This window comes from Pituophis catenifer, unplaced genomic scaffold, assembly GCF_029215685.1.
Source record: "Pituophis catenifer annectens isolate HBS135680 unplaced genomic scaffold, rPitCat1.0.hap2 SCAF_3, whole genome shotgun sequence".
In the NCBI taxonomy this organism is placed as follows: domain Eukaryota; kingdom Metazoa; phylum Chordata; class Lepidosauria; order Squamata; family Colubridae; genus Pituophis; species Pituophis catenifer.
This window is the reverse complement of record NW_027256883.1, coordinates 173026416-173044472: the sequence shown is the minus strand read 5'-3', so window position 1 is coordinate 173044472 and position 18057 is coordinate 173026416. Positions and strand designations below refer to the sequence as shown.

At 35.5% G+C, this 18057-nt stretch overlaps 1 protein-coding gene across 1 annotated transcript in view; it reads left to right on the top strand.

The window, feature by feature from the left end:
* The window catches only part of CD34 (CD34 molecule), a 39081-nt gene extending 30108 nt beyond the window's left edge, over nucleotides 1–8973 (top strand). Inside the window, exons 5-8 of the mRNA XM_070941566.1 lie at nucleotides 2432–2567; nucleotides 4671–4732; nucleotides 6451–6615; nucleotides 8233–8973. Coding sequence (XP_070797667.1) covers nucleotides 2432–2567; nucleotides 4671–4732; nucleotides 6451–6615; nucleotides 8233–8424 — 555 coding nt within the window. The 3' untranslated portion in view covers nucleotides 8425–8973. The remainder of the gene's footprint in view (nucleotides 1–2431; nucleotides 2568–4670; nucleotides 4733–6450; nucleotides 6616–8232) is intronic.
* Nucleotides 8974–18057: the final 9084 nt, after the last annotated feature.

The following is an 18057-nucleotide window of genomic DNA, read 5'->3' as shown; positions in this document are numbered from 1 at the left end:
TCTTTGTCTCATGCATTATTTTTAAGACTGATTGCTGTGTCTGAGGCTGAGCCACAAATAGATAGAATGAACCTTTTCACTTGTTTGTCTTTCTGGCAGGCTTTTTCCAGTAAGCTGTTCCATTCACTAGAAAGGAAACTCTGACATCCTCTCAACAATTCTTTCCACAAAAAAGAAAAAAAAAACATAAGAGTGTTTTTCCTTAATATCCCAAACTAATATCTGTGGGAATGGTTTTTGTTAGGTTTTATTTGCATTCTTCCATTTCCCTTGCATAATGCATTCTGTGATTGTTTACATTTTTATTTCTATTGTGTAGCTTTTGTTTATTCCATTGGGCCACATTAAATAACCATTTGAGATTTTTCTGAAGCCAATTAAACCACCTGAACTTGATATCCCAAATTCTAAATATGTAAAATCCTACACTAAGTGCGTATCTATCCATGAATCCCCCCAGACAGTAGAAAGTTATATACAGGGAATCCTCATTTAGTGACTGGCTCAGACTTTGAGTGCAGTTATGACAATGATGGAAATGTAACTTTTGTTGCAGGTCTGTAAAGCAAAGAAAAGCTGAAATAAAACTTTAAGACATTTGCAGTTTCACTTAGCAACTGCTTTACTTAAAATTGAGCTACTTGTGTCCAACTGTGATTGCTAAACAAGGATTATGTGTAATTCAAAGTGGACTGAGATGAAAGATTTCTCCCTGATAAATATTTAGATAGACAGACAGACATTTATATTTTTGTTTTACTTAAGGGGAAGTACTGATAATGCTTCTTGTATAATCAATTGTGATTAAAAGTAGATTCTTTATCTGTAATAATGCTGCCTGTAAATTAAATACTGCACATGCAAGTATTTATTTTTACTAGCCATGAAACTTTACAGGTGAGCTCCATTGCATGAGATTTAAGGGAGGGCAGAATTTCAGGAAGATTAGTATCCTTCCATATAGACACAGCATGAAAAAATTGGTCTTTTGCTCTGTTGCTGCCCCAACAGTAAAATTTTGTGTGTGTATTGTTTGCTGTAGAACATGGATTGCATATATCCTACTCTGAGGGGAGGGGAAAAGTTCTCAGCAGCTGCCTAATTGCCTTTCCCATAAAGGAGGCATAGGGGGAATTTACCAGCAGTGTTTTTTTTCCACAGCTCCCAAGCAGATCCAGCCCATTTTATAACTTTCTTTTACCTGCTTCTCTTTCTAGTGCAAATTTGGCATCATTCTGGTCAGTTTATATATAATTACTGTGCTGATGAACAAACAGATGGACAGAAACCCTCTGTACATATTTTTTTCCAAATTCCACAATGTTAAAAAAAAATTAAAGAAGAAAGTTCTATTAGTTGAATACATACTAGACATGAAATATTCAACAACCAGAGAAAGACTCTGTCTTTTTCCCAACTTATTGAACCAGCCTATATTTCTAAATTGCTTTAGATTATTATTTTAGCTCTGGCTCTTCTGAGTCTGACCTTGACCTATGCCTCTCCTTTGATGTCCAAATTGAACAAGTGGAGGGGAAAAAAATAACTACAGCCTCACAGATTTCTTCCTGTCTCCTCCACAACTGTTTGGGAAAGGCGACATTTTATTTTAATCTTTATGTGGGAAGATTTTATCCTTGCAAAATGTGCCATGAAACAACCATTTGAAATACTCAAGGCATTTCTGAAACAGGAAGGCCAAGTCTGTGCTTGTTATTTCCTTCATCTCCTGCCTGGTAACAGTGAAAAAGGACATGGTGCTCATGATTTCAAAACATTAAGAGTGCCTTGCCTGGTTTAGGATATAGTTGCAGAATGAATTGTTATAACATTACTTATTTAATCAGCAATTTAAGATTATATTTAATTAGTAATCAGTATCCACAGACATGTGTTGACAAATATTTCAGTACATATTCTCTCTATTTTGATTTATTATAATGTTTTAATAACTGGACATGTAATCCTTTTCATCCACTATACTTCAGGGAAGCAAATTATGAATCCCAAGCATATAGCTAAAACATGCTCTAAACTCTGTCTTAACTACTGTAGCTCTCCTTTCACATGCTATAATTCACATAATCTGTCCCATTTTTAGAGATGTGCTCATTGTACCGTAAAGAATATTCCTATGCATGTACTTTTAATAGTCATAGTAGGAAATAGGGCTTCCATAAATGGAGTTGATGTGCCTTCTTGGAAAATTGTTCTTAATGTTTATGGTTTCTCTTAACCTTTGTAGATTTTTTTGCCAAAAAATCGACAAATAGATGCTACTGGGAGAATAGACTGTAGCTCATGGGAATATTGTCATGTTTACAGAAACCAGTGATAATTAATATGCCACTTGATGTTGGATAAATGTAAAGAAAACAAATGAGGAAAAATGTTCTACAACAGTAACTCTGTTTTTGTTTTGTTTTTTAAGGAAAACTTTAAAAGAAACAAAGGGGAGGGATTGAGCAAATTGGTCTGTAAAAAAAAAGAAGTGCCATGCCTTATTGAACTGGCCGACTCTGATATGAATCACCACTGCATGTTGTTGCTTGCAGTTAACAATACAGGTTAGTTGAACTGATTTATTATAGCTTGTAATCAAATTGGATAGAAGCCATGAATGACTTACTAAGATTGACTAGATTTCCATGTCGCATGAAACCATTATTTTACCTTTGGCTGATTCAACAAATCTTATATATAACACATTTAGCCCCAATCCAGCAATTATGGGTTTGCAAGATGAGTAAAACCCAATATTTTTGCTATCTTCTTCATCCCTAGATTGGGGTGTGGGGGAATGCAGAAAGTATTTGAAAAACCAACTGTTTAAAAATGTATTAGGTGTCCTCAGTTAGTTGTTACTTCTATTCAACAGCAAATTAAGGTCAGGAAGTGGTTTTGTTTTGGTTTTTTTACTTCCCAATTAGTTTACAGCCATGGGATTTCCTTGTGATCTCATATCTAAGTGCTAACCAATCTATCCCAGCTTAGCTTTTTCAAAATCAGCCAGATATTGTGGCCAGCAGCAAATAAAAAATTATAACCTCTTTCCACCTTCCTGTCATTCAATTCAAAATGATAGATGGTATATATTACAACAACATTCAAATACTAATTGGAAACTCTGACTGGATTCACAGATTACATGGGCCATAGTGTTATTTAGTTTTATTTTAGCATTTTATTTATTTAGTGTTTGTTAAATTTGTGTAAACACATTCAGTTTGATTTGTAAACCATTACTTATAATTTATTTATGTATTTTTATTATACTTGAATTTTGTCCGTTCCCATAGTATCTAGGCAGCTAAACAGAGGTAAACAGATAAAATACTCCCGAAATCCTTAAATACATATAATTATTTTCCAGAAGCACACATACAGTGTGTCCTATCTTTCAATTTAAAAAAATACTCTCTTCATGTGCAAGACAAAATGAGTTGGTTTTCAAAGTTTTCCTGGAGCCTAAGAGTGATGTAACATTTCCATTGTAAGGGAGTTTCAAAGAATGCTTGCCTCTAGGATCACATCAGTATTATAATCTTGGAGAGATAGAATGTGGAAGAGTTGATTTTATTTATTTATGAGCTATGGTGGCACAGTGATTAGAATGCAGTATTTGCATGCTAACTCTGCCCACTGCCAGGAGTTCAGTCCTGACCGGCTCAAAGTTGACTCAGCCTACCATCTTTCCAAGGTCAGTAAAATGAGGACCCAGATTATTGAGGACAATATGCTTACATTGTGAACTACCCAGAGAGTGGTGTAAAGCACCATGGAGCAGTTTATAAGTCTAAGTCTATTGCTATTGCTATACTATTTCATTTGTTTGGACAGGCAAATGAATTAAGGAGAAGATGGCCAGATAACCAGGATCAGATCTATATAGGTTTTAAATGTGGCAACCACCACCTTAAACCACACCCAGAATTCAGTTGGAAACTAAGGCAACTCCCATTAGTACTGCAGCTGCTCATTCTGCAACAGCTGCAGTTTCCACAGGTCCTTAAAGAGTCATCCCATGTTGAGCATTTTGAAATAATGGCAACGCCCACCCCATCTTGCGATGGGAAAACCATCACAAAACATCATGACGGCAATGTGACACCGTAAGTTTGACACCTATGATCTAATAGAAGTGACTAGAACTTTAGTGATTATGAGCAAGTCCTCCAAATCAAGGAAACAAAGTTGTAATTGTTCAAAAAAAGTGTATCTGACATCTGGTCTTCAAACAGGAGAATTCTTAAGTTAAAAATCATCTTTGAACAAAGAAATACAACCTGTTTAGAATTTTAAGAAATGGATTTTTTCTGTAATTGTTAGATTTGCAGATCCAAAGCCACTCCTTATTGGAGAGATTCAATTAAAGTGTGTTCCTCCTCATCCAGACCCAAACAACTGACTCACCATGGAGTCAGTTAACACTTCTACCGCATATCTACTCATGGCTATGGTATATATACTATGTATCAGCAGCATATAATGATGCTATGTTTTATCATTCTAGTCAATTGTGACTTATTGAATAAACCACAGTTATATAAGTCATATATAACTTTGAATAAAACCAGCGCAAGTGATATTGTAAGTGTTGTTAAAGCTGCTTTGCTTGATAAATAATTCCAATATTCTCTGAAAGTAAATTTCAGTTTTCTCTGCTTTAGAAAATATAGGTGCAGAAGCATTGTGTGGCTTTCTGGATGACAAGCAGCCGGATTTGAAAGCGGTAATTTATTCATGCTTTTATATATAGGAGTTGGGTGAGACAGAATAAAAAAAAATTCAAACCTAAAATATTACAAAATCTGAATAGTATATTTGTATGCCAGGATCCTTTATGACTAAAATCATGTAAATGAACAGTGATGTTTTTCACAAAGAATGTGGAATAAAATATCAGTATTTTACTAAAATATAACACATTTAAGTAATAAGCAATATGTATTTTCCTGGATTTGAGGTGTTATCAACTTAAAATGTCAATCAGAAGTTCCATTGGGCAGAAAAGGCTTCTGGGCATCTACAGTATCCTGCTTGTGAAGAAACCACTTTTAGCTATCAGAATCACCAGAGAATATTTCAGAAGACAAAGTGAAACTGTTTTCATGGTGTTGTTTCATTCTTTAAAGACATGAAATTGCATCCTGGAAATTAGTTTCCTTTGTGTTGTAATTTAACATACAAAACATATGAAGTACACATAACTTCTCTCTTTCCAAACCATCTTCCCAAACATGCATAATATCTTAAAGCTGTGTGATTCAATTTCAAGGAGATTCAGCAACTCACACTTTCACACTGAATCTTCAGACTGAATTCTTGACTCATTTGAAAGAATCACAGTGAATGAGGTGCTTTGAATTACTTTGGATTAAGAGATTTGATGGGGTTTTCTTTTATGTTGCTGCGATTTTCTCCCAAAATGGACAATACTATTCCACCTATTGTGTCTCACTTTTGAATAAGAATTATAATTTATTTAGGTAGGTTTACATGGAGGGCAAAATTTATTCCACTGGTGGATGATTGTTTACACTAGTTCGCTCTTTCTTATATAATCCTCTTCCTTTTCCTCAAGCCACATCCTTTTATTATTGTATTTATTTCCTTTACTCCCAATGTACTTGTCTAGCCTGAAATATAGCCAATTGGCACATGTGCCCAATCTTTCTGAAGTTGTTTATTGCTGTTAGTCCTCTCCCTTTGTGCCTTTTCATTTTCTGCAATTTTTTTTGCTATTTACCTGTTTTTGTCTTACTTTATACTCTGTAAGTCTACCTCAGATCTAATGTCATACCATGATATAAAGAATTAATCTGTATTATATGCAATAGGTTATTGCTTATACTAGCACATGTGAAATATGTAATAGCAATAATGCACAAATGTCTTGGGATGTTTTTAAGTTGTTGCCCAAGCATCACATAACCCATTATTCCCAGAAGAGGCTAATTCTCCCTCTTCAGTTCTTCCAGGAAGCTATCAGCCCAAAAAGATAAATGACCGACGATTATAGAACCTTCAATCTTTAGTAAGAACTTACTTTTTTAAAACTGTTTTTTAAAGGCTTTGTTTTTAAGATTTAATAGGGCATTTTGACAGCCCCACTTCCCCATAAACTGGATATTTTAACTCTCTAAACAGTTTGGAACTGTTATGTTGTCCTTTCCTCATTCCTACTGTGTCTTGTTTAAACAAGATGTGAGCGTATGTCAAAGTGAAAGCCTTAAAGCTACCTCATGTAGGAGGTTGCTGTATTAGACTAGGGTACAAAAACTTCAGAAGAAGCACCTTTTCTGTGTAACAAATTTTATTAAAAGACATAAACTGTATGGAGTATGACATGACGAATGATCTTTAACGGTCTATCATTTCTGCCGTTTGCATTCCTGACAAGTGTTTTCATCTTCTTTGGTTCAATCCTATTTTGTTTTTTCCTTTTAGCTTGGGATAAAATCCCACAAGCAGGAACGCACTGAGATTCACCAGGTCCATTCTCAGGGGACCCTTATTGCCTTGGTCACCACTGGCCTGCTGTTGGCATTTTTGGGATTGGCTGGATATTATCTTATGAAACGACGAAGCTGGAGTCCCATGGGAGAAAGGCTGGTTAGTGCTTATAGTTGGCAGAACAAGTAGAAAGCTCAGGGCATGTAACAACAGTTGCAGAGAAAAATGACAGAATTGCTATTCTTCCATTACTATAAGTGGTGTGCTCATTTCCATAAGATATTCTACAGTTTCAAGTTATGTTTACTTTTTTCAACAGTAAGTTTAAACAATTTACAAACACCATCAAATAGGAATCATATTTTCCCAAGATCTTCATGCTTTAAATTCACACTGGATTTTCTCCTCTTGTTTCTGCTGCACTAAAAACTTTCCCTATGATTTTATCACCAAATGATGAAATAAAGAATGTGAAGAAAAAGAATTTTTTTTTAATTCATTTGTTGCTTTAAATTTCTGTTTCTTCTATCTTTAGGCTTGCTGGAAACCTTTTGAATTTAACTATGTCAGCTAAATGCACAACTGCAACTGTAATTAATTTTTCTTTTTAATATTTGGGGATGTGTAACTATTGTTCCCAAATCCAGAAGAAGGTAAAACGAAGTAGAGAAGTTGGAATTGGGAAAGGGCACTTTTCCTATCTGCTACTTTTACTTCAACACCATTCATGGGGTTTCAGTCAGATATAAGTTGACTGTGCATGTAATTTCCCAGGATATTTTTTTTCAAAAAAAAAAAAAAAAGAGTTTCTCTCTAAGAAAAATATCTTTCTCTTTAAATAACCACTTTCATACAATGAATTTCTGTAGGTCACCTTCATTAACCTGGAATGCAAACACAGAGCTCTGTAGAGTTTCACAGACAATTTTTGAAAGGTATTTTAGAACATTTGGGAGGAGCACCTGCAACACCTTTACAGAAGCTGTGTCTTTTCCCAGACCTGAATCCAAAGCACTGTACAGTCCTACCATATACCAATAGTATAAAATCTTGACAAATTGAATGCCAGTGTCAACACAACAATAGCTAATGAATGACCCGTTATTCCATTTATTTACTTATTGAACTATATATTATGCAGACTACATTAGCTTTCAGAAACTAAACTATCATTCCATTACTACAAATCAGTGGTATTACTGTCAGTCTGTACAATCAAGAAATATAGATGCAGGTGAGATTGTACATGAATCATATAATAGGGCAAAGTGTCAGAGCAAGACCTCTTACAATCCATGGGGATATTTCATAGCTTATTGCTAAAACATCTGATCTCTGAGCAAAAAACTCCAGATTAATTTTCTGGTGCTTCCAGTTTTAAAAAAATCTGGAAGTAAACTATGAATAATTTTTCTGCTCCAAACCCTAGATACCAGGATAGACAAAAATATTAATGAAACTGCATACTGGATTCTTGGTATTTGATCCAACCTTTCATTTTATTGACAAGTTTATATTCAAATTACTTGTATTATTTTCATTGATCACATAGGCCACTGAAATATATTTCATACACACACAAGGCCTCCCTGTTCACTCCATCAAGAATACTAGTATTATTTTAATATACTTTTCAAAATCCCTGACTGAACTGCCTGACTGAAAGAACAGATATTTATTTTATTTTCTATACAGAATCTAAATCATTTTATAGACCTTTGAACAGCTTTGTCTAACTCAGAATTTTCTTATTATTTATACCTCTAACCCCTTTAGGGTGAAGATCCTTATTACATCGAAAATGATAGCCATGGCAACCCTGAAATCCCTGTGGCCTCTCAAGAACAGTCTGACCTGCAAGATAAACCAAATCTCAATGGAGGGGCTCGGGAAAATGGAACTGGCCAGCCATCCTCAAAAAATGGACACCAAACGAAGCCCCAGGTTGTTGCTGACACAGAACTGTGAAAATGCTGTGACCTTCTTAATGCAGCTGGAAAAGCTCAACTGCACTTACAAAGAGGAGTTAGGAGTAAAAATTCCTAAATGAAATTATAATATCTTTTTAAAAAAAAACATTAACATCTTAACATTAATTCTTCAGGGCTGACAAAGCATTTGTGTATGGAAATTGTAAAAATAGCAAACTGCTTCAATGGGATTGGGAATGTTCTTAATAAACGTGGAGTTTGGGGTTTTTTTTATTTTATTTTTGTACTTTTAGATGTGATATCCTTTACAATAGTTCATCCAGGGAGACGTTTCCTAGAAATTAAAGATTTTTCACTTATTTGAGAGTTGTTTAATATCTATCTGATGCTGTTTAGAGTAAGAAAGGACATTTTCATTTTTTTAAAATTTAAATTTAACTTAATTTTAAAATATAACAGAGATGTAACAACTATGGCTCCAGAGTAGTATGCAGCTGAAAGTCCCTAGATTTTGGTAATCACCACCCTTTCTCATACCCAACTAAGACTGTCTTGCCTACCTTTCTGCATTTAGGCTATGCTGCAATTTGTACATAACATAAATTGATTGTAACTCTGCAACTCATCAAAAGCCTTTTGAAATATGGTTGAGGCAGTTCTTAAACAACACAAAATAAACTCTTCATCAGATTTGCTTAATTCGAAAGAACTGAGTACCTTTTCCATTTTAAAAGAAATAGGAAAAATTAGGAGACTTTTATACAGTGGTGAAATCCAAATTTTTTTTACTACCGGTTCTGTGTGCATGGCTTGGTGGGTGTGGTGTGGCTTGGTGGGCATGGCAGGGGAAGGATACTGCAAAATCCCCATTCCCTTCCCACTCCTGGGGGAAAGATATTGCAAAATCTCCATTCCCACTCCACTCTGAAGCCAGCCAGAGGTGGATTTGCGGTTCTCCAAACTACTCAAAATTTCTGTTACAGGTTCTCCAAACTGCTCAAAAGTTCCGCTACCAGTTCTCCAGAACCTGTCAGAACCTGCTGGATTTCATCCCTGCTTTTATAACATGAAAATGCAGTATAGTAGGCAATTGACCTAAATCTCAAATGCTCTGTCTCCTTCAAACTTTGTTTTCATTGTCCATATACTGTACATAAGAACAAGCAAACAACTTTTTTTTCCTACGTAGTACTTTCTAGATGCTTTGGGACTGTTACTAGAACTCATAGCAAGTACATCCTTTGAATTCCAAAAGTTGCTGATTTTTTTTAACATAAAGGAAATAAGTCTGAAATGTTATTCGTAATCCAGATACAGTTAATTACACTGAAATCAAGAGTGGCATTAGTTGTAGTTACATTAAGTGGAGTTACATATTTCCGAGCCTCGAATCCTATTTTAACATCCCGGGGTTTGAATACAATGCAGTTTACTTCTAAATAGACATTTATAGGATGTCACCGGGCCTTTGAATCTAGTTTTCAAACAAAACATGTGAGTCTATCTGTAAATGAAAATGCAAATATAACTATATTTAAGTTGTATGCTTAAACATATCTAAGATCACAATAGTCATGCTTTAATTTAGCCTATATTTTAGGCTAAATTAAATATTCTAACCCTCTTTTCTTCTCCCAAATATTTTTTCCATTGCCTTCCTTCAGTGCTCATCCTGAAATGTATTGACTATTTAAGTGTTATTTGAAAATAGAATGTAGAACAAAATGTGACTAGGCTCTGAAAGGAATTGTCTTTTTTATAGTAATTATCATGGATATTTTTGTTTTAACTGGAAATAATTCAAGAACACCTAACATGAATAATACTGCCTTATTTACACTTGTCACTGGAAACATTAGCTAGATATGGGATAATGAACATAAAAATAAGTAGCCCACTAGAGAAAGGAATATATTTCGTCTTTTTAATTCAAATTTCCCTAATCTGCTTTTGTCCAGATATGTTGGAACTAGAATTCCTTGCCAGGTGTTATCCAAATGCTGGTGCTAGAGAATGAATCAATTATTTAGTAGATTAGTATAGATAGTCTTAATGTTTACATTTTTGTATTAAACAAGCAAACATGATTGTTAATATGATATAAAGGAAGAATGTATATTGGAATTGTCTCTAGTGTAAACTATACATATGTATAGATCATTTTCATAATTTAAAAAGGCAGCATAAGTATATTTTAATTGTTACTTAGTATCTGATTTCCAAAATGCCATTTTGATTGTTTTGGGTTTGATGTACTTAATTGAAAAGCTGTAATGGGCAGAAATGATTTGCCTTAAGTTTGTCTCTGAGTGTTTGGCAAAAGTAAGTTTTTAGCTGAAATATTCCTTTGCATAGATACAGTAATTAAATAATAGTAGAGATGAAACAGCATAATTAATGTTAATGTAAGAAAAAAATCAAAATACACAGGAATGGCTCATGGCTTGTGTTAGGCTCCTTCACACATTACAGCAAGTTTCTTCTCATGTTGTTCATTTTTAAGACAGACAATTAGAAGCTGTTCACTCCACTAGAATACCATTTATGGGAAGTTAGGGACTTCTTGGCAAGATAAAGGCCACAAACATCTCTCACATGAATCAGGATTCTTGCTGAAATTTCATGGCATGTGAGAAAGACTGATATTGTAGCAGACTAACTTGGTTCCTTAAACTGCTTAATCACTAATCCTTCACTGGAAATGCCTAAGACAAAGTTTTGTGTCCATTTTGCTGTTTCTTTCTGTAGAAAAGTAGAGAAATGAATAAATGAATTTATTACCATGGTAAAGATAGATACAGCCTTTATCCTTACTTGGAAATAATACAGACAATATATATTTTCATTGCTTTATGTTGATGTACAACAAAAAGGTATGTCAAATTATAGGTGAGACAGAAGTTGGGATCACTCTCCATCTTTCCATTCTTTCTGAGCAGGGGGTTGGACTAGAAGACCTCCAAGGGACTTCCGGTTGGAGAGCTGCAGTGACATGGTGCTGAGTGAGTGATCGCCACTCCTCAACATTGTTTGTCACCGCGTTTTGGGGATCCCTTCGGGGGCGCGGGTCCTGGAGAGCCCCGCGGACAAAAGAGAGAGCCGGGTGAGCGAGAAAGTGAAGTGCAAACACTTCTCGCAAAATCGGGCAGCTCTGTCAAACTGACGCGTGTGAAGTCAGCCTTTCAATGGCTGACCTGAAGCTGTGGTAGCCGACAACTAGATGGGAAGCAAGGAAGATCGGAGGCTGCAGTGCCGAGATTGAAACGTATCCTCCCTGCATATGTGAGATCGAACATCAGGAAGGGGCCGGCGGAGTCGGGCGAGAAGGGCTTAAACGGAAAAAGGCGGCGACGGAGATCGGAGAACAGTTTGAATGACTATGGAGCTCGACAAGCCGGCGCTGAGAATAAGAAACTGAGGACGCTAAATTACCTGTGCAAGAAGAGGATCGGTGGGCATAGGGAGCAAGGAAACTAAAAGAATCCAGAAGAACTCTTTTTTCCATTTGCTGGTGATAGCAGAAAGGTCAACTAAATTGGAGATTGGACTCTATCTAATTGTGCCAGAGAACAGGAAGTGCAGCCATTGAAGAAGCCTGACAGAGCAAACTGAAAAGGACAGGCATAGAGACAATCTAGCTTCGAGGCTTACCATAGAGTTTTGACAGTGGCAAAGTAAACGTGGGAAGAAGAAAGGATTGGAGGAGACCGGTGGCTGAGTGAGAAAGAATATTACTATTTTGGAAAAACTTTGCCTGTCCCCAATTGAAATATTTCCCCCCTCCCTTTTTTTTCCCTTTTCCTCTGAAACTTCTCTTTATAACATTTGGATCCCTTGCATAATAATATTTTTATCAACAAGAATTGTAAATCTTTACAGTAATTAAGCTCTGATCCCTGCCTATATACAAGATATATTTTTATAGAGCTTATTAGATTTATACCCACTTAATTAATTATTTAATTGTATTTACATATATTTATTTACATCTATTTGTACTGTCACTACTCTCATATACTTGACTTGACATATTGTTATAGTAGAATTACAATAACTACATATATTTATTGGTAAACAGCTATATAGGAATTTGAACATAAAATCTTTTTTAAGTAGTAATTTAGATATAGGAATTTTAGTCATAGCTTATAGATTTATCTAGGAGCTATTGTGTTATTGTGATTTAAATTATTAGGACTTGAATTAATTATTAACAAGTAGAAATAAATTCTTATCAATTAATTACTATTTATTACACCAATTAACTATAAATTAATTACAAACCATAAATATTGACTGGAAGTGATATAGATTGAAAAATTGATATTGATTGAATAATTCATTGAAGATACTGTTTGGAAGTGATATAGATTGATAAATTGACATTGATTAATAAATAATTTCTCTCCATATTCTGAAGAAATATAAAAAAGAGGTGGCAACCAGTGTATGAAAATTTGGAGAAATATCGAGAAAATAATCAGGGAACAAAAAATAATCTTGAAAGAAATGACGAGCTTGTCATCAACGATCCTGAAAACAGGAAAAAAGACCCCCTCAAACCCCACTATATCCATGACCTCTCCGGCTACCCAAAAGTCAACGGAAGGACTACAAAAAACGGACAAGGCCATAGCAACACCAACATTACTAACAGTGCAGTGAACATTGACATTAATTCAAGAAACGATGATGGCCATGCAGGAAAAAATGTCCAACAATCACACCGAACTTAAAACAGATATCCACCTACTGGATCAGAAGATGAATGAGATTCAAGTCTCAATCTCTAACAACGAACAAAGGATCCAGAAAGCGGAGCAAAAAATAGAACAAAATGAGAAGAAACTGGACATGGTAGACCAGACATTGACGACGCAAAACAAGGAATTAGAAGATTCGTTAATACAATTAGAGATGGATAGGGCGTCGTTCTTCTTGCGCTTTCAAAATGTGGAAGAAGATAAAGATGAGGATCTGGGAGAGAAGATGGCGGAACTAATCGCAGAAGTACTTCAACAAGATAAACGTGAGATCATCAGAGAATTGGACGACGTTTATAGAGTCCAAACAAATTATGCGAGGAGGAATAGGCTCCCCAGAGAAGTCCACATCAGATTCGCGAGAAAAAAAGTAAAAGACATCCTATACAATATGGCGAGGGACGGACAAATAACATACAGAGGAAAAGAAGTGATAATATTAAAACAGATTCCAAGAAGAGTGAGGGAGGTGAGAAAGGAATACAGATTTTTGGCTGTGCAATTGAACAAAAGAAATATATTATTTAGATGGCTTTTGCCAGAGGGGATGTTAATCACCTGGCAGGGGAGAAAAATAAAAATAGATAGCTTGAGCACAGCACAAGACTTTCTTGATCAGTTAAGGGGAGCAGAAGAAGAACAGCGCAGTAAGGAGGAAATAGAGGCGACAAATTTAGAAGAGGAAGGAACCGCGGAGGAGAAGAAGACCGAAGAAGAAGCCAAAGAGAAAAAAACAAGACCAGTAAGAGCCGTAAGACTAAACAAGAACTAAGACCGAGCAAGGAAAATAAGAATGAATGATTTGAAATTAATCTCAATAAATGTTAATGGATTAAACGATAGTAAAAAGAGGAAATTAACACTTACAAAACTAGCAAAACAAAATATGGATATAATCTGCTTACAGGAGGTCCATATAAAAAAGGATGAGGGTAAACGTTTGGAGTATAAAAAATATGGTAAACTATTTACCTCATTAGCTGAAAAAAGAAAGAGAGGGGTAGCAATCTATGTTAAAAAAGGAATTGAAGCAGAATTGAAATATAATGATACAAAGGGAAGAACCCTCATGGTTGAAATTACGAGAGAAAACACTAAAATACTACTTGTGGGCATTTATGCCCCAAATAAAAAACAAGGAGAATATTTCCAAAAGCTTCGTGAACAATTAGGGAAAATGGAATATAATGAAATTTGCATGATAGGCGATTTCAACGGAATCGTAGACCCAGACAATGACCACAAAAGTAATAAATTGAACAAAAATAAAAGGGCGACTTTACCAAAAGCTTTTTTCGATTTGGTGGAAGAAATGAATCTAATTGACATATGGCGAACTTTACACCCAAACGAAAGACAATATACATTCTATTCTAATCCGTAACAGTCATGGTCGAGAATAGACATGGTTTGGGTCACCAGGATGTTGGGGTTAGAAATAGAGACAGCAGAAATTAGCCCAAACATTTGGGCTGATCACAACCCCCTGGAAATGAAATGGAGAACCATAAAGAGAAAGAAACAACAGAGATGGAGGCTCAACACAAAACTACTATGCGACAAAGAGTGTGTAGAAAAATTGAAAGGAGAAATAAAGACTTTTTTTATAGAAAATGAGACTCAAGGAACACCCCGCGAAATAGTATGGGACACAATGAAGGCCTATCTAAGAGGGGTAATAATATCCTACTCTGCATATAAAAATAAATTAAAAAGGAAATCCCGGGACGATCTCATTAAACATCTAGATGAAGCAGAAAGGAAACTCCAGAAAACGCCTGGAGATACTGTAGCAAAAGAAAATTGGCTGGTGTGGAGACATAAATTAAACATCCTAGATCAAGAGGAGCTAGCCCAAAAAATAAAAAGAACAAAACAGTACTACTTTGAGAACGCCAATAAATCGGGCAGGTGGCTGGCCTATAAATTAAAAAAGGAAAATGAAAAAGGGACAATTCAGACACTAGAAGACGCTGAGGGAAATCTTTTAAATAAAGAAGAAGAAAAATTAGAAAGAGCGAGAGAGTATTATGAATCACTATACAAAGAAGAGGAGGTCTTGGAAGGAAAAATAGACCAATACCTGGCAAATGCGGAGCTCTCACAAATAACGGAGGAAGAGAAGGAGATGTTAAATGCTAAGATAACAACTGAAGAATTCAAAAAAGCCCTCTCCAAACTCAAAAACAACAAATCACCAGGCCCAGATGGATTCCCAGGAGAAATATATAAAAAATTGGAAGAAATTTTACAACCCAAATTAATGGAAATTTTCAATGAGGTTTTGATGGGCTCCAAAATCCCCGACTCGTGGAGGGAAGCACATGTTACACTGCTGCCGAAAGAAGGTGCCGACCCAAAAAAAATCCAAAATTACAGACCGATCTCGCTTTTAAACACTGATTACAAACTATTCATGGGTATAATGGCAGAAAGAACCAAAAAAATATTAAACAACTGGATTCATAAAGATCAAAATGGATTTCTCCTGGGGCGACAAATTAGGCATAATTTGAGAATTGTGTTAAATACTCTAGAATATTATGAAGAACACCCAGAAAAGCAGTTGGCCATAGTTTTTTTGGATGCCCAAAAGGCATTTGACAATTTAAATTGGAATTTTATGACCAAGCAAATTAAAATAATGGGATTTGGGCAAAATTTCGAAAAGATGATAAAGAATATCTATGACAATCAGAGGGCGAGCATTTTGGTAAATGGAGATAGGACAAGAACATTCCAAATCAAGAAGGGAGTAAGACAGGCTGCCCCCTGTCACCGTTATTATTCATCCTGGCCCTAGAAGTGTTGCTACGAAAGATTAGAAATAACGAGGAAATCAAAGGCCTAAAGATTAGAAAAGAGATTTACAAAACGCAAGCCTTTGCGGATGATGTGGCGCTAATACTTGAAGACCCATTAATATCCGGACAAAAAGTATTAGAGGAATTAGGTAAATATGGAGAGGTGGCTGGCTTTAAACTGAACAAATCTAAAACCAAAATACTAATTAAGAATGTAACTGAAACGCAGAAGAAAGAGATAGAAGGAGCTTTGGGCCTACAGGTTGTCCCAAAAATAAAATACTTAGGAATCTGGCTAACCAAAAGGTGCTCATCTCTAAAAGAAGATAATTATACCCCATTAATTAATAAACTAAAACAAGATTTGGATAGATGGAAAAAGATTAAATTGTCACTTATAGGCAAAATTGCGGCAATTAAGATGAACATCCTCCCCAAGATGCTATTCCTATATCAAAATCTACCAGTGACCTTAGAGAAAAAAATTTTTTTAGAATTAAATAAGAATATCAGGGAATTCGTTTGGGAGGGAAAAAAATCGAGGATCTCACTCAAAATCTTACAGGAAAAAAGGAATGTGGGAGGATTTGGACTCCCGAATTGGGAAACGTATTACAGAGCAGCAAAACTGATATGGATAAGGGAATGGATCACTTTGGAGAATAAGAGAATCCTAACGTTAGAAGGCCATGACTTACAAAGAGGGTGGCATGCGTATCTATGGGACAAAGACAAGAAAAAGAAAACCTACTTCCACAGGCATAAAATTAGGGATTCCTTAATACAAACGTGGGCGGGGATTAGGCAGAGATATTACTCAAAAGTCCCAAATTGGCTCTCTACGGTAGAGGCATTGATTTACCCCAACAGGCGGGGAATGGAGAAACTGTGCAGATACAAAGACATTGTCGACGGAGGGGGAAACTTCAAATCAAATGATACCCTGAGAGACCAAGGAATAACTCTAGACTGGTGGACTTACCTGCAAATAAAATCAAGATACCAGAAAGATAAGGATGAGTATGGCTTAGAACTAGGAAACAACGGATTAGACAAAATTTTGATGGGACCAGGAAAAAAAGCATTGGCCAAGCTATATAACTACTTATTAGATGAAGACAGAGATGAGGATACAATCAGAAACCAATTGAGAGCATGGGAGCGTAACATTGGGCACAGTTTGAACTTTAACGAATGGGAAGAGGCCTGGAATAAAAACTATAAATTAACTAGAGCAGCCACATACAAGGAAAACCATTATAAAATGCTTCATAGGTGGCATTTAGCACCTGCAAGATTAGCAAAGATGTTCCCCAATGTACACCCAAATTGTTGGAAATGTGGCCATGGTCAGGGCACCTTCTTTCATATGTGGTGGACATGCCCCGAAGCAAAAAGATACTGGAGCAAAATTCGGAGATGGTTGAAAGACATAATTAAAGAAGAAATCGATTTGAATCCAGAAATATTTCTCCTGGGAATGGCAAAGAAAGGGTATGGAAAGGAAAAGGTCCACCTCCTAATACACATAGCTACAGCTGCCAGACTGGCGTATGCTCAATACTGGAAAAAGAAAGACCCACCACCAGACGACCTTATAATTAGCAAAATATTAGAGTGTGCAGAGATAAGTAAATTAACACATGAGATAAACGATGATGAAAATTCAGACTATGATACTGTGTGGGGAAGATGGTACGAATGGATAAATGATAGAATCAAAGAAGGAGAAAAAGGTGTAGAAATCAATTAGAATTAAGGAAGGAGTAAAAGGTACAGAAATTAATCAGAAATTAATTAGAAATGTATAGTATAAATGACACCAGATATTTTTTCATGTATATATGTATAAACACTGCGAATCCGATGTCAAACAGAATTGTTATTATATTTTATTTGTGTAAAAAAAAACAACCCAATAAAGTGTAAATAAAAAAAAAAAAAGACCTCCAAGGTCCCTTTCAACTCTGTTATTCTAACATGCATTTACCCAAGTGAAAATAAAGAGAAAAACTATACACTCCTGAGTTCAGTTATAACAGATCCTTGCTCCTTATGATCTCAGCTATTAATATTCAACCTTCTTCCAGAGCCATGAGACAA